The sequence below is a fragment of the Choloepus didactylus genome, chromosome 13 (assembly GCF_015220235.1).
Source record: "Choloepus didactylus isolate mChoDid1 chromosome 13, mChoDid1.pri, whole genome shotgun sequence".
In the NCBI taxonomy this organism is placed as follows: Eukaryota; Metazoa; Chordata; class Mammalia; order Pilosa; family Megalonychidae; genus Choloepus; species Choloepus didactylus.
Genome location: NC_051319.1, coordinates 48,072,338 through 48,098,653, shown reverse-complemented (window position 1 = coordinate 48,098,653; position 26,316 = coordinate 48,072,338). Strand labels below are relative to the sequence as shown.

Genomic DNA, 26,316 nt, shown 5'->3' with positions numbered 1-26,316 from the left:
AGGGACATAGAGGAAAACATATATACTTACTGCAAACTATATACTATAGTTAGTAGTATTTTAACATTCTTTCATCAACAGTAACAAATGTACTATACCAATACTATAAATCAATAATGGAGGGGGGATGGCTAGGGGTATGGGAGAATTTAAGCTTCCTTTTTTTGTCTTTATTTCTTTTCTGGAATAATGAAAATGTTCTAAAAATTGAAAAAAAAATTGTGGTGATGGATGCACAGTTATATGATGGCATCGTGGGCAACTGATTGTATCCTTTGGATCTTTGGATAATTGTATGTGAACAATCTCAATAAAAATAAATACACAAATAAAAAACAAAAGTAAAAAAAAAAAAAAAAAAAAAAAAAAAAACCAACAAACAAAAGTCCAGGACCAGATATAGCTTTACAGATGAAACCTACCAAGCATTCCAAGAATAATGAATATCAGTCCTGCTGAAATTCTTCTAAAGGATGGACACCACCTAACTCATTCTCTGAGTCCAGTCCAACATCACTCTAATACCAAAGCCTCACAAAGATACTACAAGAAAAGAATACTGCAGACCAATTTCACTGGCACAAGGATAGACCAATAGAATCAAATAGAGAGTTTAGAAATAGATCCTCACATCTATAGCCAACTGATTTTTATACCATTTTTTATTAAGATTTATTCACATACCATACAATCATCTAAATATATAATCCATTGATCACATTAGCATCATATAGTTTGTTCATTCATCACCCCGATTTATTTTTTTTAACATTTTCTTTGTACCAGAAAAAGTGAATGCAAGAATAAAAAAACAGGAGCAAAAACAGAACACCCAAATTGTGCCCCCCTCCATTCTTCCTTTAGCTTTTTTGTTTGTTTGTTTGTTGCCCTCTTTTTTCCATTCATCCATCCATACACTGAACAAAGGGGAGTGTGATCAATATGGCTTTCCCAATCACATTGTCACCCCTCATAAGCTACATTGTTATACAATCGTCTTCAAGATTCAAGGGTTCTGGGTTGTAGTTTGATAGTTTCAGGTATTTATTGCAAGCTATTCCAATTCATTAGAACCTAAAAAGGGTTACCTATATTGTGCATAAGAGTGCCCACAAGAGTGACCTCTCAGCTCCCTTTTGGAATCTCTCAGCCACTGAAACTTGTTTCATTTCATTTCACATCCCCCTTTGGGTCAAGAAGATGTTCTATAGCTAACTGATTTTTGACAAGCCTGTCAAGTCCACTCCATTGGGAAAAACTGTTTATTCAACAGATGCTGCTGGAAGAACTGGATATCCATATGCAAAAGAACAAAAGGGGACCCCTATCTCATACCATTAAAAAAATTAACTGAAACTGGATCAAAGACGTAAATATAAGAAACAGGACTCTAAAACTCCTAGAAGAAAATGTAGGGAAGCATCTTCAGGATCTTGCATTAGGCAATGGTTTCTTAGCCTTTACATAATGAGCACAGGCAACAAAAGAAAAAATAGATAAATGGTATCTTTACATTGCCTTACTTGAATTACTTATTCAGTTTTAATGACCATACCTAAGTTAAAGTACCTTGCAATTCATGTAGTTCCTCTGACTTTTCCATATCTAATAATGAAGCAGTTTTTATGTATTAGGTATCTTTTTGCCATTGTAAGCTTTTGTCATTGTACCTGTTTAATATGTGAAGCTTAAATGGCATCTTTGATCCTATGATAGATGAGATGTGTTTTATGCTTTCTCAATTTCTAGACAAAAGTAGTCTGCAAGATTATCAATACAGTGAGCTGGTTTGTGTTTCTCTTAAGTAGATGATATAGGAAACTATAGTCTTTTAAAAAAATGTTTAAGTGTCTTAAATGGTAATTTGTTTTAATATTCTTCAGAGAGCAAGAGCTTTTTTTTGTTTGTTTTTTGAGAAATGTAATTTTCATGTGAATGCTGCAGTGTTATTAGGCTTTTTTCATTTAAAACATTTTGGGCTTACAGATTCTGTTTGTTAAGCTTTAGGACAACTCATTTTCCCAGATCAAAGCATCTAAAAATAAATGTTTTCAGTAACATGAATGGCATTGTTTAAAAAGCTGACGGCAGGATAAGCATCTGGGGTAGTGTTTTATTAACATGTGTTAGTACCCTCATTGTGGAAATGTGTACTTGACAAAAATCACATGGCCATGGAAACCACTTGTGGTTGGGATATATAGGTTGCCTGTGTATTTAGCTATATATTATTATTGCATGTAGCTTAAAATAAGGATTAAAATTGCATTTAGAGGGATTACTGAATGTTATCTGTGAAACTGAATGTTTTATGTGCTACTTATTCACATAACCTATAAATCAGTCCTTGGGAAATTTATTTGCTTAACCTACTGATGCAAGGAATGAAGTATGAAAAATTAAACAGATAAATTTTGGGGGAAAAAAGGTAAAATAAAGACATTTTCAGACAAACAAAACCTGAAAAGATTAATTACCAACAGAGTGGCTCTACAAGAAATGTTAAAGGAAGTCCTTTAAGCAGAAGGAAAATTATACAGGTGGAAACCTAGAAAAAAGAGTTCCATAAATTGTAATTCCATGAGGTAAATATAAAGACTAAGTTCTTATTACTTAAATTCTTCAATAGATAATCAATTATATAAAGCACTAGTAAAAATAATAATATATTTTGGGGACTATAACATACATAGAATTAAAATGCATGACAATAATGGCACAAAGGCCAGGCAGGGAGAAATGGATGAATCCTGTTGCAAGGAAATTATTATAGGTATAGGTTTGCATATCACTAAAATGTAGATTTGTCATGAGTTAAAGTATATACCAAAAATGCTAAAGCAACCACTAAAGTAACACAATAAACACTTAGAGGCAATAATATAACAATGGAGATAAAACTGGAATCATAAAAAAAAAAAAATACCCAATTAATTCAAAAGAAGGGAAAAAAAGGAAAATGAGAACAAAAAAAGAGCAGATAAGACAAGGAGAAAACAAATAGTAAGATGATAGGTATAAAGCTAATCATGTCAATAATTACACTAAACAAAAATAGTCCAAGCAAACCAATTAGAAGGCTGAGACTGTCATTTTCATGTTGACAGTAAAATGTCATTTAATGTTGAATCAAAGCAAGATCCAACTATATGCCACCTACAAGAAATCTATTTTAAGTATTCCAGCAAGTAAGATGAAAAAGGACATATCATGCTTACATTAACCAAAAGAAAGTTGGGGTGACTATATTAAGATCAGATAGAGTATATTTCACAGCAAAGAATATTACCAGGGATAAAGAAGGTAATTTCATAATATTAAAAAATTCATAAGCAGAATGTAAAACTTCTAGCCATCATTTACCTAATAAATGAGTTAATACACCAAGAAGACACAAAGATTCTAAATATTTATGCACCTAATAACAAGGATTCAAAATACATGAAATAACAGCTGCCAAAAATGAAAGGATAGACAAAAACAATTATAATCAGTGATTTCAATACGCCTCTCTTAATAATCGATAGGTGGGCAAAAAAACAAGTAAAGATACAAAAAACTTGAACAACACTATCAACCATCTTGACCTTTATGGAACACTCCAATCCACAGCAGCAGAATACAACTTCTTATCAAGTGTACAAGAAATGCTTACCAAGACAGACCATAAAGAAGTATCTGTAAATCCAAAAGGATTCAAGTCATACAGCATATGCTCGTGGAAAACAGTGGAACTAAATCAGATATCAGTAACAAAAGTATGTCTGGAAAAAATCCAAAAATTTGGAAATTGAATGATATACTCTGAAAGAATACATGGCTCAAAGAAGAAATTAAAAGGGAAATAATATGTATCTTTAAATGAATGAAAATAAAAATGAACCTGAGAATTTCTGGGATGCAGCTAAACCAGTACTCAAAAGAAAATTTAGGACACAATATACTTGCATTATAAAAGAAGAAGGGTCACAAATCAGTTATCTCAGATTCCACCTTAATAAACTAGAGAATAAAAGAACAAATGAAACTCAAATTCAGTGCAAAAAAAGAATTAATAGATTTCTGAGAAGACATCAATGCAATAGAAAAAGAAAATCAATAGCTTTCTATGACACCAAAAACAGATAATATTGTGAGAAAATACAACCACAGACTGATAACACTCAGAAACATGGATGAAAAACTTCTAAAAAAAAAGTTTAGCATATCAACTCCAACAATATCAAAGAAGAATAAATCAAAACCAAGAAGAACTTACCCCAAGAATACAAGATTGGTTTAACATTTGAAACATATGAAAATCAATTTATGCAAATTAATATTATCAAGCTGAAAAGAAATAACACAATCATCTCATCTCAGCAAACAGAAAAATTACTTGACAAAATACAACATCAATTCATAAAAAAATCTCTCAGCTAAGTAGGCACAGAAAGGAATTTCTACAAGTTCAGATAAGGCATCTACAAAAAATCTACAGCTAAAATCTTACTTAATGCTGAGGAAGTCAAAGATGCTCAGCAGCCATCTCCCAGTCATTGTCTACCCCTCCCCCTGGATCCCCAACCCCCCAACCCGCCACCTTCCTTCTCCTGCTTGTGTGCAGGTGTTCAGTATGTTTCCATGTCACAAGAAACTTCAAGCAGCCAGGGGAGACTTTATATCACAACCATAAAAACACAAGCCATCCAGAAATGGAACAGCCTAACCATGGCTTGAACCCAAAACCGGGAACAAGCAGACTCAGCTGCCTGTCAGGGTGGAAACTCTGCATAAAGGTTGCTTGATGCATGCTTTTTGCTCAATAATAGGGCCCTCTCCCCCTGGGGTCTATAAAAACCCAATACTGGGGCAGCACTGAGTCCCTCATCTCCAACACAAAGTGAGCATGCAGAGCCATCATCCACCAACCCTGATCTGAGGAGGTGGCCTCCCCAGGGGACCAGTCACAATAGGACCTGCTTCTTTGGATACTCTGTGCTGTGTAAGTAATAAACTGATCACTTGCTGAAAATTTCTGTTGTGCCTAACTATGGGTTCCCACAACACACCATGGAGCCAACTCACTCAACTTAATAGTGAAAGACCAAATTATTTCCCCCTAAGATCAGGAACAAGAGAGGGATACCTGCTGTCAATACTTTTATTCACTTCAGGCTAGAGGTTCTAGCAAGTGTAAAAAGGAAAAAATAAATAAATAAAAAGCATCTATACTGGAAAGGAAGAAGCAAAATTGTCTTTATTTGAAGATCATCTATGTGGAAAATCTGGTGGAATTTATAATAAAAGCTACTAACAAGTGAGTTCAGGCAAAGTTTAGGTTACAAGATCAATATTTTAAAAAAATCAGTTGCCATTCTACATAATAGCAATGAAAATCTTAAACTGAAAATGAAGAAAAATTTCCATTTATAATACCATCAAAAACTATGAAATACTCACAGGTAAATCTGAAGGACCTGTATAGTAAAAACTACAAACATTGCTCAGAAAAATTAAAGAAGATATACCATGTTTACAGATTGGAAGACTCAATACTGCTAAGATGTACATTTTTCCCAAGTTGACTTATTATAGTCAATGCATCCCAGTCAAAACCCAGTCATCTGTTTTGTAAAAATTGACAAGCTGATTCTAAAATTCATAGGGAAATGCATGCCAATATAAGTATGTTCTATACTATATTTGGGATATAATTACACCAAAAGTTATTTGTTTATCTGAACTCAAATTTAACTGGGTATCCTATATTTTTATTTACTTAATTTGGCAACACTCTGCAGACCATACTAGAAAATTCATCTTTGGGAAACCTGACTGGCCCAGGATAAGGAAGTTAAACATAAAGATACTGACATTAAGAGGCTCTCAACAAAATCACAGAGCCTTACCTGATCAAACATATATACCATACACTCACATTCACCATGGAGAAAAGAGTTTCCCTCTACAATTTACTCACATATTAAAACCCGTAAGTGAAAGAAAAATTCTATTTTAAACTTTCCAAAGTAAAATCAGGTAAGTTTTTTTTTAACTTTGAATAAATTTGGTAAAATGCTGATATTTAAATAAGGCAATGGAAATAAATAGATCAAAACCAAGAACTGTTAAGGTGTTTAATATTTCATCTTTAATGCCTTAAAAGAACAATTTAACAGTGCATTTTTGGCCCTCATGTTTATATGACAGAATAATCTTGCAGTTAAGAAACCATAATGGCTTATCTTAGATTAGTTGTCTTTTTCTTACTCCTTTGTTATGGTCTCCTTGAAATGTTCTTTTATTGTATGTTTTCTTTTTTTTTTTTAATTTTTTTTTCATACAGTTGATTTAAAAAAGAAAGGAAAGTTAAAAAAAAAAAAAAGAAAAATAAGGAAAAAAATATGTAGTGCCCCCTTGAGGAGCCTGTGGAGAATGCAGGGGTATTCGCCTACCCCACCTCGATGGTTGCTAACATGACCACAGACATAGGGGACTGGTGGTTTGATGGGTTGAGCCCTCTACCATAGGATTTATCCTTGGGAAGATGGTTGCTGCAAAGGAGAGGCTAGGCCTCCCTATAATTGTGCCTAAGAGCCTCCTCCCGAATGCCTCTTTGTTGCTCAGATGTGGCCCTCTCTCTCTAGCTAAGCCAACTTGAAACGTGAAATCATTGCCCTCCCCCCTACGTGGGATCAGACACCCAGGGGAGTGAATCTCCCTGGCAACGTGGAATATGAGTCCCGGGGAGGAATGTAGACCTGGCATCGTGGGACGGAGAACATCTTGACCAAAAGGGGGATGTGAAAGGAAATGAAATAAGCTTCAGTGGCAGAGAGATTCCAAAAGGAGCCGAGAGGTCACTCTGGTGGGCACTCTTACACACAATTTAGACAACCCTTTTTAGGTTCTAAAGAATTGGGGTAGCTGGTGGTGGATACCTGAAACTATCAAACTACAACCCAGAACCCATGAATCTGGAAGACAATTGTGTAAAAATGTAGCTTATGAGGGGTGACAATGGGATTGGGAAAGCCATAAGGACTACACTCCACTTTGTCTAGTTTATGGATGGATGAGCAGAAAAATAGGGGAAGGAAACAAACAAACAGACAAAGGTACCCAGTGTTCTTTTTTACTTCAATTGCTCTTTTTCACTTTAATTATTATTCTTGTTATTTTTGTGTGTGTGCTAATGAAGGTGTCAAGGATTGATTTAGGTGATGAATGTACAACTATGTAATGGTACTGTGAACAATCGAATGTACGATTTGTTTTGTATGACTGCGTGGTATGTGAATATATCTCAATAAAATGAAGATTAAAAAAAAAAAAAGAAACCATAACAGCTTATCCAATGGATTTTTTTTAATGTAATTCAATATACTAGTATTTTAGCAATGAAATGATAGCAAAGAAAAGCAGCATGTTAAAATATTCCAAATGATTCACTATACTAATGATTCACAGAAGGATTCCAGGAGGTGAGTTAAAATGAAAGTTTGGGTCAAGCGAAGAGAACAGAAGGGCTCAAGGAACCAAAAACAGGGTAACTAATATAAATTAGCAAACAAAATTTATAACAATATAGTCCCAAACATGACTAATCATTAGAATAATCTGGATATCCTTAAAAAGATTTCAAAATCCCTCAAGAGACCTAACGAATCAGAATCTCAGGAGGCAGGGACCCAAAATCTGAATTTTTCAAAGTATCACCATGAGATTCTACTTATCACAAAGATTTTGGAACTACCGCTTCAGAATGCTAACTTCAGTATATTCATTCTACAGTATGATCTATTTGCTTTAAGCACAATTATGATGCCATATACAACAAATGAAATTATTCTCCTTACCTTGGATACATTGCTGACATAATTCATTTGGATAGTACTTTCCTTATCAACTTGATTACAAAGGTTCTGTAAAGTAGATGCATATTCTTTATCACTTTTTATTCTCAGGGCCATAAATTTCTTCACTGTTTCCAGTAACCGTAATTCCCAGTCTTGCAATTTTAACACAGCTTCATGTGAATTCTTCAGGTCACTCCCAAACCCCATTTTTGTAAGGCACTGTCTTATCCTCCACAATGCACAAATGAGCCTTCTAATCAGCACATATCTGTGTATGTAAAGAGAAGAAAAAATCTTAAATCAAAAAAAAATTGGTCTTCAAAGCAGAGTTACGGCCAATTCTTTTTAGGGCAAAAAATAAAAATCATTCCAACTGAATGCTTTCCCCCTAAGATCAGGAATAAAAGGAAGGGGTCTGTTCTCACCACTTCTATTCAGCTTGAACTGAAGCTCTAGCTAGTACAATGAAATAAATGAAATAAAAGGCATACAGTAGGAAAGGAAGAAGTAAAACTATTTCTATTTGCAGATGACATGATCTTATATGTAGAAAATCCAAAGGAATGTATTAAAAAAGCTTTAGAACTAGTAAATGAGTTCAACAAGACTGCAAAGTAGAAGATCAACTGTGTTTCTATAAACGTGCAATGAATGTGAAAATTAATTTAAAACAATTCTATTTAGAATAGCATCAAAAAGAATAAAATCTCATGGAATGAACTTAACAAAATATATGCAAAACCTATACTCTGAAAACTATAAAACATTTTTGAAAGAAATTAAAGAACACCTAAGTAAATGAAAAGTCACCTCATGTTCACAGATTGAAAAACTTAATATTATTAAGAAAGCAACACTCTCCAATTGGATCTATAGTTATAACACAATCCTTATTAACATCTCAGCTGGTGTTTTCTGCAGAAATTTTTAAGCTGATACTAAAATTTATTTGGGGACCCAAACTGGCCAAAAAAATTCTTGAAAAGAAGAACAAAGCTGAAAACTCAAACGTCACAATTTTAAAAATTAATATAAAGCTATAGTAACAAAGACAATATGGTGCTGGCATAAGGATAGACATATAGTTCAATGGAATAAAATAGAGATTCAAGACATAAATCCTCATATTTATGATCAAATGATTTTTTACAAAAGTTCCAAGTCTATTCATTGGGAAAGAACAGTGTTTTCAAGAATGGTGTTTGTACATTTCCACATGCAAAAGAATGACACTGGATCCCTTCCTTAGACAAAAATTAACTCAAGTTGGATCACAGAGTTAAAACTGTAAAGACTCAGAAGAAAATAAAGAAGTAAATCTTGGTGACCTTTGCTTAGGCAATGGCTTCTCAAATATGGCACCAAAAGCATAAGAGACAAAATAAAAAAGTATGTAAATTGAATTTCAACAAAATATAAAACCTTTGTGTTGCAAGGGACACCATCAAGAAAGTGAAAACACAACCCACAGAATGAGATAAAATATACACAACCCATATTCCAGATAGGAATGTCTAAATGCAATATATAATGATATATTATAACTCAATAATAAAAAGACAAGTACATTTTAAAATGAGCAAGGATCTAAATAGACATTTCTCCAAAGAACATATACAAACGGCAAATAAACATATGAAAAGATGCACCATCATTGGTCATAAGGAAGACGCAAATCAAACCACGAGAGAGGAAGATACCTAAAATCAAAAAGACAGTTAACAACAAGTGTTGATGAAGACACAGAGAAATTGAAATCCTCATACACTGCTGGTGGGAAAGTAAAATGGTACAGCCATTTTACGAAACAGTTTGACAGGATCTCAAAAGGTTAAATGTAAAGTAACCGTATGACCCAGAAATTCCACTCCCAGGTATATACCCAAGAGAAATGAAAACATATGTCTACACAAGGCGTGTACACGAATATTTGTAGCAGCATTATTCATAATAAACATGAAGTAGAAATAACACAAATATCCATCAACTGATGAATAGATTAATAAAATGTTGATATGTCCATACAATGGAATATTATTCAACAATATAAAGAAGTAAAATAATAATACAAGCTACAAATGGATGATCTTCGAAAACATTAGGTTAAGTGAAAGAAGTCAATCACAAAGACCATCTATTATATAATTCTGTTTATACACAATGTCCATAATAGGAAAAACTATAGAAACAGAAAGTAGATTAGTGGTTGCCTACATATGGGGAAGTTGTGGGGAAATGGGGAGTAACTGTTAATGGGTATGAGATTTCTTTTCGGGATGATGAAAATGTTCTAAAATTGACTGTGGTAATAGTTCAGTAACTTTATAAACATAATAAAAGCCATTGAATTGTCTGCTTTAAAGGAGTAAATTCTTTGGTATGTGGATTATAGCTCAATAAAGCTGTTTAAAAAATCTCTAGAACATAATTTATGTTCTTGTGAAGGTCAGTTATCAGAAAATTCCCCAAAATATCCTGCTTATTTGCTAAATGTCCTGAAAACTATGGTAGAATTTATTTTGTATTCTAGTTTTACTAATATTTTGGGCACTGAATCTTTCAGTTTCCCACTGAGAAAAAAAGACACAAAACTCTTATTTTTACTTCTGCCTTATCCAAACCAATAGCCAATTTCTTGTTAAGTCAGTTAATATCCTCTAATCTATACAGCAAAAGGGGGAAAGGTTTACTGTTTAACCTCAGTGAGCTCATCTAAAGACATGGTAAAAACCAGGATTTTCCACATAGAGAACAAATCACAATCTTCCCCCAACTCAGGGTTGTCCAGTTTTATGAACCATCAAATTAAGCTGGGGAAAAAGATAAAAATTGTGAAAAAACAAAAAATAAATACTTCATTAAAGTTTCCTATGTAGTAACCAGGACACTAAATGGACTTCAACATAAATAAATCAATATAAAGTACATTGACCTACTCACTTTACTATCCAGTAGGATAATTCCAGTTTTCTCACTCTGTAAGTGATAACATTGTCAAAAATCCTTTGACATAATGTATCTTTGCAGGGCACAGAAATTTACAATGAACATTTTTCTCTTATATGTAGCTCAACTAAGTCTCAGCAGAGATATGCTCTAACTCATACCAAATGGAAGAATAAGGAATATTTTTTGAGACCAAAAAGGGGAAATATTTTACTTTTAAAAATTATTTTTATTACATCTTAGCTAGTGGTTCATTTTACTGTGAAATTTTGGATAAATATTGCTTCTGCTTCTAAATATACCTAGCTCCAAGCATCAACATTTTCCCCCACTATCAGGAACCTCAAAAGGATTATGAAAGCTCAGAAGAATAAAAAGGGAAAAAGAATCTGAGAGCTGTCAGTGAGAAACACTACAGCTCACCCTTACTAAGGATCTCTTTATGTACACCAATATTCTGGGTCAGAGTAGACATAAAATAATTTAATATTCAGTAACTCTCTTTAAGGAATGACAAAGAGTAAAATAAAACAACTCCATAATAAATTCAGGCTGTATCTAATTCTTGAACTGGTAGAAAGTATAAATACCTTAAGAATTAGAAAAAGATATCCTACAGATATTATCCTTCATTGTAGCAGTGTTTGAAATAACAACAAAATAAAACTAGAAATATCCAAAATATCCATCAACAGGACCTGATTAAATAAATTACAATCACAGCTGCTGCATTTGGTTATTACTGAATAGTTCTAGGGGTGCCATTTAAATCACAGTCTTAAGTGAATTTGTGCAATTCCCAACCCTAACAACCATTATGTGGTGGACCTGATCATGGTGTATTCATGCAGCACAGTATCATTCAGTCCTAATAAAAAATGAGAAAACCTTTTGTGTATTGATATGGAACTATCAAGAGTCAGTATTTAGTATGCTAACATCACATATAAAAGGAGAGAGGAATAATAAATATTCAATTGCTTGTAAGTGAATAAAATATTTCTAGAAGAACTCATACTGGCTGGGCATAGGGGTGGAAGGGAGACGTTTCATAGTACACACTTAAGTACAGTGGCATTTTGTTCTAAGTGGAAGTAATAATATTATCTCCTCAAAAAATAAATTAATTAAGAATTTTTTAAGAGAGGAGGAAAATTTTAAAGAATGCTAGTACACCCTAGGAAAAGTTTCCTGGAAATGGCAAGATAGGAGCTAGCACTGGGATAATGACCATGTATTTCAGAAAACAGAAGCAGTATGGTACAAAAAAGTGAGTAAGGTTCAGTAGAGAAAGATGTCTCTCTAAAATCAAACTTTATCTGGCAAGTACTGGGAGATGGTGTGCCAATTAATCTCCAAATATGCCTCACCTCAGGAAACTACTAAGGTTCAAACTTCTTGCATTAATTGGTCCTTAAGGCAAAAGACCAAGATCATGAACATGAGATTTTAAAAAGATCACTCTTCTGGCTGCTAGTTACACAAGAATGTTCAGTTTATACAACTCTACAAGCTGAGCACTGTGATTTGTATACTTTTCTACATGTAAGTATGGTTCAACAAAGAGAGACACAGAGAGATTTTACACTGGTACAAAATACCCTGAAGAGAGAAAAAAAGATCAAATGACACAGGAAAAGGCAAGTTTAAGGAATCACTATAGCGAAATAACTTGAGAAATGAGGATCTAGAATTACCAATGTCGGTAAGAATTACAATGGATGAGACTTGATCTAGTGAATGGACATGTGAAACGAAAGAAGATCCAATGACAACTTCAAGAATTCAGTAAGAAAGAATGCTGACAATATCAAAAGAAATTAAATAATGAGAATATGGAGTTATTTTAAGGAAAATGCATTCATTTCAGCTGAAAATAAACTCTTAGGTAAAACATTAAAGGTAAAGATCCCAAATTGAGGGTCAGTTGCTTAAAGGTGATAGGTGAAACCAAAAGACTGAATGTTGACTGAAAAACACAGTCAAGGACAAAAGTTATCAGAAACTGTCAATCAAGGAATGAGAGGAGGAAAGGCCAACCAAAGGGCAGAGATTAAGTAAGCAAAAGAATGAAGAGGCTATTATAGAGTCACAAATGCCAGGAGGAAAAAGATTTTAGCAAGGTCAAATATCAAAGGGAGGTGTGAATGCTGAAAAAAAAATGCCATTAAATTGGAACCTTTTAGTGAATTCAGTATCATGGAGAATCACAGAAGCTCCAATCACGAATAACTAATGAAAAGAACAAAAAATCAATTTTAATAAAAGCAAAGATTTAAGCATATCATCAGCAAATAAAAGAGAGAAAATTTACACTGTAAGTTTCAAAGGATAGCTTCAAAGAAAAGAACAAGAAGATACTGGAGCTCTTGGCACCATGGCAAGCCCAACATCACCCCAACAATACCAGAAGATTATCGGAGAAGAAGAGTTAAGAACACCCTAAGAACTCACACTGGGTCCCACAACTGAAGAAGAAGCAGACTGAGAGAATAAGTAGGCAGACTTAGGAAACAGCAAGAAAAAATCTAAAGAAAGAGGCCCCTCTATACCAGGCATCCTAGAAAATGCAAAAAGGGTAGCCACAGCTTGTGAAGATCTGGTGGATGAAACTTGACTCCAGGAATACAAGACATTTGGTGGAATCTCATACGAGAGAGAAAAACCTCAGAAACCCCAACGGCCAAACCCAGCCCCAGCCAATTTTCCCACTCTTCCAGGTCCAGAAACTAAAATTAAAAATAACATGCACCTTCCAGTTCAGACAAGATGATATGGACCATTTTACCCTCCTCATACCCAGTAAGCAAAACTAGAAACACTGGAAAGGAACAACTCTAAAAGGTAGAAACAATAAAATGAACTGCTTTGGGACCCCAGAACTGAAGGAACAACACAGAAGCAGGGTATACACTATGCCCCTAACCCAAACAGAAGAAAGTCGTCTGAACCCAGCATTTCCCAACCTACAACTTAGCAACAAAAGGAAGTCAAAGTAAATTAATTTCTCCCAGGTGCAAATGGGAGTTCCTCTGACAGCAGGCAAGCCAGACACCACGGCAAGGGATTTGGCAGCACCAAAAAAACAAGCAGCCAAGGGAAGCACTCTCTTTCCATCCAGGCCTGAGACCAAGGGAAACTGAGGTGAGTAGGAGGAGCCTACAACAGAGACACAGCTCAACAAACAGCATGGTCGGGAAGCCACTTGTCATTACAGACCCAAGGAACTCCATTCAATGGGAAAAGAATAGTCTGGTCAACAAACGGTACTGGGGCAAAATAAAACACTCTTGCAAAAGAATGAAAGTAGATGGCTAGTGCTCACTATATAGAAAACAATTCAAAATGGGTAAACAACATTATACATATAAACAAACAAGCAAACAAACATAGGGAGGCTTCTGGTTGACCAAGATAGCAGCATAAGATACTCCATGGTGTCATTCGCACATAGAATCTTTGAACTAGCAAAACTGGCAGATTCATGTTCCTGAAAAACTCCAGAAAGTAGGTAAGGGGTTGCATTAACTAGGTGAGTCCCAAATCAAGAAGGAGCCATTTAAATGAATGATAGGAGAAGCCTGTGGCACCCTTGCTTGTCACTGCCCCACACCTTCTCCCCTGGTAAGGAGCCAGCCTATATCCCATTGTGAATCCCTGGCCCTGTTTTAAGAGAGCAGAGAAGGCCCATGCACATACTGGGGTGCCAGTATGTTGGCACCAATTTATCAAGTGGCAACATGAAAGACTGAACCAGGACACTCCTCTCTGACTCACCCCTTCTGGAACATGATCTGCAGGCAGAAGCACCAACCAGACAGCTAAAGTAGTGTAAGAAACAATGAAATCAGAGGATTATCTGATTTAAAACATACAATCGAGAACCTGTCAGAAAAGAAGTATACTTCTTAGGGAGTAGAAGGGGCATTCTGCTTCCTGTAAACTGAGGAATTCTACAGTCCGGTAGCACAAACCCAGAATAAGACAAAGGTTCACAAAAGATAGAGAGGACAGTGTACATTCGCCTCAGACTGATCTTCATTGGAAAGCTAAATTCTGAAGGAGAGCACCAGCCAACACCAAGCCAATTTGAAAAGACTGGGAAAGGTGTGTTTTGATTTGATTTGTTTGTTTTTCTAAGCTCCTGGTACTGAAGGAAATCTCTATCACCAACTGAATATAAACTTAAGGGACAGTTCAAGGACAAAAAACAAAAGATAACACTCTAAAATAAATACACAACTATTCTAGTTTGCTAACGCTGCCGGTAAGCAAAACACCAGAAATGGATTGGCTTTTATAAAGGGGGTTTATTTGGTTACACAGTTACAGTCTTAAGGCCATAAAGTGTCCAAGGTTACACATCAGCAATTGGGTACCTTCACCAGAGGATGGCCAATGGTGTCCAGAAAACCTCTGTTAGCTGGGAAGGCAAGTGGCTGGCGTCTGCTCCAAAGTTCTGGTTTCAAAATGGCTTTCTCCCAAGACATCCCTCTCTAGGCTGCAGTTCCTCAAAAATGTCACTCTTGGTTGCACTTGGGATATTTGTCCTCTCTCAGCTTTTCCAGAGCAAGAGTCTGCTTTCAACAGCTGTCTTCAAACTGTCTCTCATCTGCAGCTCCTGTGCTTTCTTCAAAGTGTCCCTCTTGGCTGTAGCTCCTCTTCAAAACATCACTTACAGCTGCACTGCACTGAGTTCCCTCTATTTGTCAGCCCATTTATCTGGTTCCACTGATCAAGGCCCACCCTGAATGGGTGGGGCCACACCTCCATGGAAATATCTCATCAGAGTTATCACCTACAGTTGGGTGGGGCACATTTCCACGCAAACAACCTAATCCAAATGTTCCAAATTAATCCCCACTAATATGTCTGCCCCAGAAGATTGCATCAAAGAATATGGCTTTTTCTGGGGGACATAATACATTCAAACCAGCACAGCAACCAAAGATTACAAAACAAACAAGGAAACAGGATAGAATCATCCAGTCAAGGAACAAGATAAAACTTCAGAGACCATCAACAAAGAACACCAGACTTCGGACACACCAGCCAAAGACATTAAAAAAAAAAAAAAAAAATCTGAAATATGTCCAAAGGGATAATGGAAAACATGGAGAAGAGCTAAAGGATACCAGAAAAATAATGTATGAACAATTTAAGAATCTCAATAAAAAAGATACAAAATTTTTTAAAGAAATCAAAAAGAAGTGTTGGAATTGAAGACCACAAAACCTGAAATGAAAAACACCTATAGGATTTCAACAGGAGGTTGAGACTGGGAGAAGAAACAATCAGTGAACTCAAAGACAAGGCAGTTGAAATGATTGAGGCTGAGGAACACTAAAACAAAAAATAGGAATGAACCAAAGTGAGCAAAGCCTAAGCAACACAATCAAGCACATCAATATATACATTACAGAAATCCCAGAAGAAAAAGAAAGAGAGAAAGGGGCAAAAGGATTATCAAAAGAAATGATAAAAGAAAACTTCCCAAATGTAATGAAAGACATGAATATACACATCCAAAACCATATAACTGCACAATACAAACACTGAATTATTATGAACACTATGAACTACAGTTAATAGTATAATTATAATATTATATGATCAATTGTAGCAAAAGAACCACATTACATCAAAATGTTAATAATAGGGAAAGCTGGATGTATGAGTGGGACTAGACAGAAACTCCGTACTTGCTACATGAATTTTCTTAACCTACAACTTTTCTTTAAAAAAGAAAAAAGATAGGTAACTTAGGAGCTTTTACAAATTACTTTGTTTCTTTTGGAAATCTTTGACATAAAAATGTAATGACAATATTTATATTCTGAACATGTATACTTTTGAAAACATAATCCTAAATAAATTTGTGACAAACATTATGAGAAAAAAAATGGACAAAGGATTGTGAGTAGATGGTGGACTAGGAAGCTACAGGAAACAATCCCTTCACCAAACAACTACTAAACTGGCAGATATTCTCTGAATCAACTATTTTGAAACTTCAGAGTTTGTGGAACAGTCATACCCAGCATCATGGTGGGAAGTAGAGGGGGCTGCAACTCCAGTACTGGCACAACTGACTAGTGCCATGGTGGGACATTAAGGCCTGGCCCTCCAAACTCTGGGGGTATGTGGTCTGATCAAAGATCACTGCTTTTGTTTAGCTACTTAAAGATCATGGGACACAGGCTCTAAATATAGCCATTGTTCTAATGCCCCACAAACAAAGGCAGCAGAAGAACCTTAAAGATTATAACCTTCCTCAAAATTATGTAAAACAGTTAAACGGATGCCCTAACTGGGTCAGTGCTGAATCAAGAAAATGCGGCTACAAAAGTCTTGGAAGAAGCTCCTGGAACCCTTATAGGCTCCTACCCTACTTCTTTACAACGCAGGGTAGAGCCAGCTTACGCTTTAATTTTGGGTCTCTGGACCTGTTCCAGAGGAAGCAAAGAATTTCCTGTGTGCATAATACAATTCATGTTTACCTGTCCAAATCTAACTGGTGGAAGTCTGAGGGACTGAGCCCAGGAACTTGTCTCAGGCTCACCCTCCCACAGTTGTCCTCAAGGTCAAAAAGCAGCTTACAGACAGTGTGAGAAACAATTAACTCAGAGTGGCCTGGAGTGAAGGACTACCTGCACTGTCACACAAGAGTACATACAGGAGGGTGTGAAAGTCCATTTCAAAGGGAGTCTACTCAAAGTCTACTCAAAGGAGTTCATGCAAACTCCTTTATAAACATAAATGAGAGAATTCCTAAAGCCACCAGCAAGCATAAGCTCAGGCAAGACTCAGGCTCTGTGGTTCCAGAGAGGCTCAGAAAAGACAGAGAGAACCATGTACTTCACATTTGACTTAGGGCCAACTTCTTGATAGAAGGGCTAACTATGACGGAGACCACTAGCCAAAGCAGAGCCAATTTGCAAAGACTGAGAAAGGTGCTTTTGCTTTGGTTGGTTTGTTTCAATTACCTCCTGGCATTCAAAAAGATCACTGTCATATCACTAACAGAAAACAAACTTAAGGAACAGACAGCTTAGGGCCTAAAACCAGGGATAACACTTTAAAATACTGAAATACACACTGTGCAACCAAAGATTACAAGACAAACAAAGAAATAGGAAATGACGGCTCATCCAAAGGAACAAGATAAAAACACAGAAAGCATCAACTTTACACATACTGGACAAAGATTTCTAAGAAATGATCTTCAATATACTGAAGGAGAGAAAGGAAAACACAGAGAAATTACTAAACTATATAAAGAAAACAACAATTGAACAACATGGGAATCTCAGATTCTGAAAAGGAACCAAACAGAACTACTGGAGTTAAAGACTAAAATAACTGGAATGAAAAATTCCCCAGACAGTTTCAACAGCATATAAGAGGTGTCAGAAGAAAAAGTTAGTGATCTGGAAGACAAGATAATTGAAATTATTGAGGCTGAGAAAAAGAAAGAAAACAGAATAAAATAGAATGAATAGACCCTAAGAGACCTGTGGGACACTATCAAGCATAACACTATATACATTATGGGAATTCCAAACAGGGTAGAAACAGGAAGAAGCAGAAGTAATATTCGAAGAAATAATGGCAGAAAACTTCCCAAATTTAATGAAAGACATGAATATGAACATTCAAGAAGCCCAACAAACCAAAAACAGGATAAACTCGAAGAGAACCATACCCAGACACATAGTAATCAAATGTCCAATTCAAAGGACAAGGAGATACTTTCTGAAAGCTGCAAGAGAAAAGCCTGAAATATGCAGAAAGGAATCCCAATAAGATTAAGTAACACTGTCTCTTAAGAAACCATAGGGCAACAACAAAGTGGGATAAAAAATTTAACATGCTGAAAGAAAACAATTTCCAACCAAGAATTTCATATCTGGCAACACATTCTTAAGAATGAGGGAGAATGTGAATATATCTCAATAAAAATGCAATTAAAAAAAAAAATGAGGGAGAAGTTAAGACATTCCCAGATCAACAAAAACAGGGAATAGACCTGACCTACAATCAATGCTAAAGGGAGTTATTCAGACTGAAAGGAAGGAAACCAGACAGTAGTTCAAAGTGGCATAAAAAAATAAACAACTCCAGTAAAGATAACCATTTGGGTAATTATAAATGCCAGTAGTAGTGTATTACATTTTATGATATGTAACTCAACTTCTTACTTCTCACAGATACTAAAATGCAAGTGCATGAAAAGTATTCACAAATCCATGACTTCAGACTCACAATGTATAAATATATAAATTGTAACAAGTACTGAAAAAAAGAGGGGACAGAAGAGAATAGGAACAATGTATATGTAAGTGATTGAAGTTAGGGTGGTATCAAATCAAACAGGATTGTTATTGATTTAGAATGATAAATTTTAAGACCATGGTAACAACAAAGAAAATATCTGAAAAATATATCCGGAAAGCAATGAGAAGGAACTCAAAATGGTACAATACAAAAAAATGAAATAATATGAAAGTAGGCATTAATGAGAGAACTGAAAGACAAAAAGGTATAAGACTTACAAAGAAAACTGGCAGAATAAAGTCTTGTATTATCAGTAGTTCCTTTAAATGTAAATGGATTGAACTATCCAGATAAAGGTAGGAATGGCAGATGGATAAGAAAGTGTGACTCAACTATATGCTGTTTACAAGAGACTCACTTTAAATTCAGAGATATAAACAGATTAAAAGTGAAAGGATGGACAAAAATAAACCACACAAAATAAACCAAAAGAGAGCTGGGGTACATAAACTAACATCAGATAACATAGACTTTCAGTTAAAAACTGTTACAAAGGACAAAGAAGGAGATTATATATTGATTAATAAGTTAATTCAACAAGACAGTTATAAAATACATATGCACTTAATAGCAGAGCCCCAAAATATGTGAAACAAGTATTGACAGTTTTGAAGGAAGAAATAGACAGTTCTACATAGTAGGAGACTTACACATAACATTTTCAATAATGGATGGAACATCTAGACAGAAGATCAATAAGGAAACAGAAACTTGAACAATACTATAAATTGACTAGATCAGACAGACATATATGTAACACTTCATTCAACAGCAGCAGAATACACATTTTTCATTAAAGCTCATGGATCATTCTCCCAGATAGAACGTATATTAGGTTACAAAACATGTTTCAATATATTCAAAAATATTAAAATCATACAACGCATCCTCTCCAACACAATGGAATAATCTAGAAATCAGTAACAGAGCAAAAAAGGGAAAATTCAAAACTGTGGGAATTAACAACAAACAATTAAACAAACAATAGATCAAAGAAGAAATCACAAGGTACATAAGAAATATCTTGAGGTGAATGAAAATGAAAACACAACCTACCAAAATGTATGAGTGGTAGCAAAGACAGTTCTCAAACTGCAATTTATAGTTTAAATGCCTACATTGAAAAAGAAGTAAGATTTCAAATCAGAGACATAACTTCAAAACTGAAGGATCTAAAAAAACAAGAACAAATTAGACCCAAAGCAAGCAGAATAACTAAGATTAGAGCAAAGAAAAATGAAATAGGAAAAAAAAAAAATGGAGAGAATCAACAACAGCAAAAGCTGGTTCTTTGAAAAGATCAATAACATCAAGAAACTGTTAGCTAGACTGACAAAGAAAAAAGAGGGCACAAATAATTAAAATCAGAAATGATTTAGAGACATAAAAAGGACCATAGGAGGATAATATGAACAAATGTATGACAACAAATAAAAAACCTAATGAAATGGACAAATTCCTAGGAACACACAAACTACCTACACAGACTCAAGAAGAAATAGAAGATCTCAACAAACCAATAACAAGCATAGGGACTGAATCAGTAATCAAAAACCTCCCAGTAATGAAAATTCCAGGGCCAGATGGCTTCACGGGAATTTTACAAAGCATTCCAAGAAAATTAACACCAGTCCTGCTAAAATTCATCCAAAAAACTGAAGAGGAAGGAACACTACCTAACTAATTTTATGAGGCCAACATCATCATCATACCAAGCCAGATAGAGGTACTACAAGAAAAGAAAATTATAGACCACTATCCCTTTTGAATACACATGCAAAAGACCTGAACAAAACACTAATAAATCAAATCCAGCAACTTATTAAAGCAATTATACACCATGATAAAGTGAGATTTATCCCAGGTATACAAAGGTGGTTCAACATAAGAAAACCAATTAATATAATACACCTCATTAACAGAAAAAAGGAAAAAAAGTCACATGATCACCTAAATTGATGCAAAAAAGGCATCTCACAAAATCCAGAATCCCTTAATAAAAACACTTAGATGTATGGTATGCAGATTTATCTCAATAAATCTGCTTTTAAAAAAATAGAAAACTAGGAATAGAAGGAAATTTCCTTTCCCTCTAAGATAAGGAACAATACAAGGATTCCAACTGTCACAACTGTTATTCAACTTTGTACTGCAAGTTCTAGCTAGAGCAATCAGGCAAGAGAAAGAAAAAAAAATGGCATGCAAATCAGAAAGGAAGAAGTGAAACTTTCCCTTTTTGCAGATGACATGATCCTATATACAAAACATCCAAAAAATTCACAACAAAGCTACCACTAATAAACAAATTCAGCAAAGTGGTGGGGACAAGATCAGCACCCATAAATGAGTAGAGTTTCTATACACTGGTAAACAATCTGAAGAAGAAATCAAGACACAATTCCATTTAAAATTGCAACTAAAAGAATCCAATATCTAGGAATAAACCTAACCAAGGATGCAAAGGACTTGTACATAGAAAACTACACACCACTGCTAAAAGAAATCAAAGACGATCTATAGAAGTGAAGAACTACTGTTAAGATGTCAACTATACCCAAAGCAATTTAGAGATTCCACACAATCACAATCAAAATTCCAACAGCCTTGTTTGCAGAAATGGAAAAGAAAATCATCAAAGTTATACCAAAGGGTACAATCAACAACCATAAATAAGTAGTATATCCATACACTAGTAATGAACAACCTGAAGAATCACTAAAGCCATCTAGAAAGAGAACAAAGTTAGAAGGCTCACACTTCCTGACTTTAAAGCTTATTACAAAGCAACAATAATCAAAACAGCATGGTGGTGACATCAACATGGTGATGCAAACAGCTACTGAAAACTTCTCTCCAGAGAGTCAATGAAGAAAATGGACAATTCTGAATTGTATGAAACCCTAAAGGAGAATATAGACTGGAGAAAGACCCTACAAAGGCCGAATAGAAGAAATATAAGCAGGCAGACAAGTGAGTGAGTGTCCAGTCTTGAAAGCCGCTGGAGAGCAGGGAGCTGAGCTGGAGCTGAGCCGCAGCAAAGCTGGTGAGTGTTCACCCCGGAAAGCTGCTGGGGGAGTGGGAAGCTGAGCCACAGACAATTGGGTGAGGATCAGGCGGAGAAAGCCACCAGGGGAGAGAGCAGTTGAGCTGCAGAGAGTGGCCCTGCAGCCAAGATCTCCTGTGCCAGGGACAGGCCATCGCAGCAGGCAGAGAAGAGCAAAAGGGGATAGTTCTCCATGCCCTGTGCAGCCATCTTTGCAGCTGGCTGGGAGACACCCCTACAGAGCACCGCAGCCGAAAGTCTCTTTAAGGGAATTCAGGATTCAGTGGGCTTGCGACAGCGTCCACCTTTCCTCCAAGGAACCCACGGTGTGCAGAGCCTAGAGGCAAGGAGGCCACACAGAAGTGCCAGAAAACATCCACCAATCCCAGCAACTTGTGGGTGCACCACAGAGAGGGATTCCGTAGCATTTGAACTGGAGGGGGAGACATGCATGTCTGCAGCCACAGAATATGCCACCTGAAGCCCTCGGAAAGGCTGGGATCACTGTATCCTAAAGCAGTTTCCCTACCAAACTGCATAGGGCACGCCTTCCAACCACAGAGCTGCCAGTCCCCAGTGCACATGGAAAATTGGTGTACTGATGGGACTTCTACATGGTCTGGACCCCCATTTCGTACACAGATGAAGCTGGGGAGAACTGGTTTGAGGGTAAGAGGTGGCTGAGGAGTGCCATCTGCTGATAGCTCAGGGAAAGCGCACTCCACCAAGCCGTAGCTCTGTCAAATTATAGATAAGTGTTCAAACAAGCCTACATATCCTAAAGCAATGCTATAAAGACAAGCAAATGCCAAGAGGCCAAAAATAACAGAAAATTATAATGCAAAAGAAGAAACCAGAAAATATGGATAATCCAAATGCCCAAGATAAAAAGTCAGAGGAGACACAGAATTTGGAGCAATTAGTCAAAGAAGTACTCACCAACATCAATATCATGGCTCAGAATAAAAGCATATGAAGAAGACCCTAGAAGAGCATAAAGAAGAATTTGAAAGAGTAAATACAAAAATAGCAGATCTTATGGAAATAAAGGATTCTGTTCATCAAATTAAAAAGACTTTATCACCTAAAACCAGATTTGAAGAGGTAGAGGAAAGATCTAGCAAACATGAAGATAGTGTGACAGAAAGTGAAAGCACAACAGAATAAATGGTGAAAAAAATGGAAAACTTTGAAGCAGATCTCAAAGAAACAATGGACATGAAGCAAGCAAATGTAAAAATTATTGGCATTCCAGGAGGGGAAGAGAAGAGTAAAGGGCTACAAAGACTATTCAAAGACACTGTTGGGGAAAACTTCCCAACCCTTCTAAATGACAGAAATACGCAAATCATATGTGGCGAATGAACTCCAAATAGAATAAATCCAAATAAACCCACTCCGAGACACAGTCTGATCAAATTGTCAAATGCTGAAGAGAAGACAGTTCTGAAAGCAGCAAGACAAAAGTGATTCACCACATACAAGGGAAACAACATAAGAATGAATAAGGACAACTCAGCAGCCAACATGGAGGTGAAAAGGCAGTGATATGACATATTTAAAATTCTGAAAAAGAAAAATCGCCAAGCAATAATTCTTTATCCAGCAAAGCTCTCCTTCAAATTTGAGGGAGAGCTTAAAATTTTCACAAAGAAATGCTAAAAGAATTTGCCAACAAGAGAACTACTCTATAAGAAATACTAAAGGGAGTATACCGGTTTCAATGTATTATGTCTCCCAGAAAAAGCCATATTCTTTGATGCAGTCTTGTGGGGCAGACGTTTTGGTGCTGATTAGATTTGCATGGAAATGTGCCCCACCAAACTGTAGGTGATAACTCTGATGAGATATTTCCATGGAGGTGTGGCCCCACCCATTTAAGGTGGGCCTTGATCAGTGGAGCCATATAAATGAGATGACAGGCACAGGGAACTCAGTGCAGCTGTGAGTGACATTTTGAAGAGCTACAGCCAAGAGGGACACTTTGAAGAAAGCACAGAAGCTGCAGATGACAGTTTGAAGATGACTGTTGAAAGGAGACTCTTGCTCCGGAGAAGCTAAGAGAGGACAAATACCCCAAGTGCAACTAAGAGTGACATTTTTGAGGAACTTCAGCCTAGAGAGGAACATCCTGGGAGACAGCCTTTTTGAAACCAGAACTTTGGAGCAGACGCCAGCCACATCCTTCCCAGCTAACAGAGATTTTCCGGATGCCACTGGCCATCCTCCAGTGAAGGTACCCTTTGTTGATGGACACTTTATGGCCTTAAGACTGTAACTTTGTAACTAAATAAACCCCCTTTTATAAAAGCCGATCCATTTCTGGTGTTTTGCATTCTGGCAGCATTAGCAAACTAGAAAAAATTTTGGTACCAGGAGTGGGGTGCTTTTGCTGCTGAGTTTGCAAATACCAAACATGTTGGAACGGCTTTTTAAATGGATACGGGGAAGATTCTGGAAGAATCATGAGGAGCTTGATAGAAAAGGCCTAAACTGCTTTGAAGAGACTGTGGAAATATGGACGTTAAAGATACTTCTGACGAGGCCTTGCATAGAAATGATGAATATGTTGTTGCGAACTGGAAGAAAGGCGATCCTTGTTTTAAAGTGGCAGAGAATTTGGCAAAATTGAGTCCTGGTGTTGGATGGAAGGAAGAATTTGAAAGCGACAACCTGGAATACTTAGCTGAGGAGATCTCCAGACTATGTGTGGAGATGTACTCTGGCTTCTCCTTGTAGCTTACAGTAAAATGAGAGAGGAGAGAGATAAACTTAGAACTGAACTCTTGGGTTCAAAGAAACCAGAAGCTGATGGGTTGGAAAATTATGAGCTTCCAGGGGGTGGAATCCCAGAAGCTACAGCCCAATGTGAGGATGTAACCAAACATGGCACCCAGCTGCCATTTCAGTACAAGACAAGATTGGAAAAGGAGTTAAGCAGGAAGGATTTCTGGAAAGTCCTATTGTCTGATGGCTTTGAACCCTGTGTGCTTCACGCGAAGCCAACAGATTTTTTTGCGAGATCTTTATAGACAGAGCCGTTGCCGGTCTGGACTGGAGGAGACAGATAAGGAACAAATTAAAGGAAAAATTTCTTCAAAGACAGAGCCATGGAGGTTGAGTTCTGGAGTCAAGAGGCCTTGGGCAGGGAGAGCAGAGTCGCCCACATGCATGGAAAGGGTGAGTTTGCCCCGGAGGTCGAGGGTGGGCATTCCGCCTCGATGCTCTGGAAGAGTTTTGCTACCCCAGGTCTCATAAAGGGTAGAGCACATTCCCAGGGAACTGGGGAGAGCCTGGCTGCCACCACACTGTTCTGAAAGGGTTGAGCATGTGCCCCAGAGATGGAAGGGAATCCGGGAACTGCCCCGATGTTTGAGCAGGGTGGGGCTGAGAAGGTGGTCTCCCCAATGTGTGGATATGTTGGAGAACTCACTCCAGCGTTTGGAGAGGAAAGAGCTGCCACAAAGTCCCTTAGGAAAGGATGGATTCCCACTCTCTCAAGCCTCAAGGATGCAACCTCATTCTGTTAATGACTCTCAGACTTGGAAATCTAATGGAATTTGTCCTGCAGGTTTTAGGAACTGCTTTGGTCCAGTTAACCCTGTTTTCCTTATTCTTTCTCCTTATGGAAATGGAAATGTTTAGCCTATGAATGTCCCTCCTTTGTATATTGGAAGCATATAAGTTGTTCTAAGTTCACAGATCAATAGCTAAAGGAAAATTATGCCTTAGGACTGACCACGCTTATAATTGATTTTGATGAGATCTCGTACTTACCTATTGTTACTGAAATTAGAAAAAGTTTTTGTGATATTGTGATGAGGATGAATGTATTTTGTATTTGGAAATAATATGTTTTTCTGGGGTCCAGGGGGTGGAATGTGCCAGTTTGAATGTATTATGTCCCCCAGAAAAACCCATATTCTTTGATGCAATCTTGTGGGGCAGACATTTTGGTGCTGATTAGATTTGCATGGAAATGCGCCCCACCCAACTGTAGGTGATAAATCTGATGACATATTTCTGTGGAGGCATGGCCCCACCCATTTAGGGTGGGCCTTGATCAGTGGAGCCATATAAATGAGCTAACAGGCAGAGGGAACTCAGTGCAGCTGAGAGTCATATTCTGAAGAGGAGCTACAGCCAAGA

General features: G+C 36.5%; 1 protein-coding gene across 12 annotated transcripts in view; it reads right to left on the bottom strand.

Moving 5' to 3' along the window:
• FER (FER tyrosine kinase) overlaps positions 1-26,316 on the bottom strand; it is a 615,744-nt gene that overhangs the window by 499,880 nt on the left and 89,548 nt on the right. For 10 of the 12 annotated variants that reach the window (XR_005211344.1, XM_037800959.1, XM_037800957.1 and 7 more), the window contains exon 3: positions 7,842-8,109. The exons of 1 other annotated variant lie outside the window; for it this stretch is intronic. Coding sequence is in view for 9 of the 11 variants with exons in the window: in XM_037800959.1 (XP_037656887.1) it covers positions 7,842-8,048 (207 nt within the window). In the remaining 2 variants the exon portion in view is untranslated. Of the gene's footprint in view, positions 1-7,841; positions 8,110-26,316 lie in introns of those variants that run through there. One more of the 12 variants, XM_037800961.1, reaches the window with a different exon arrangement.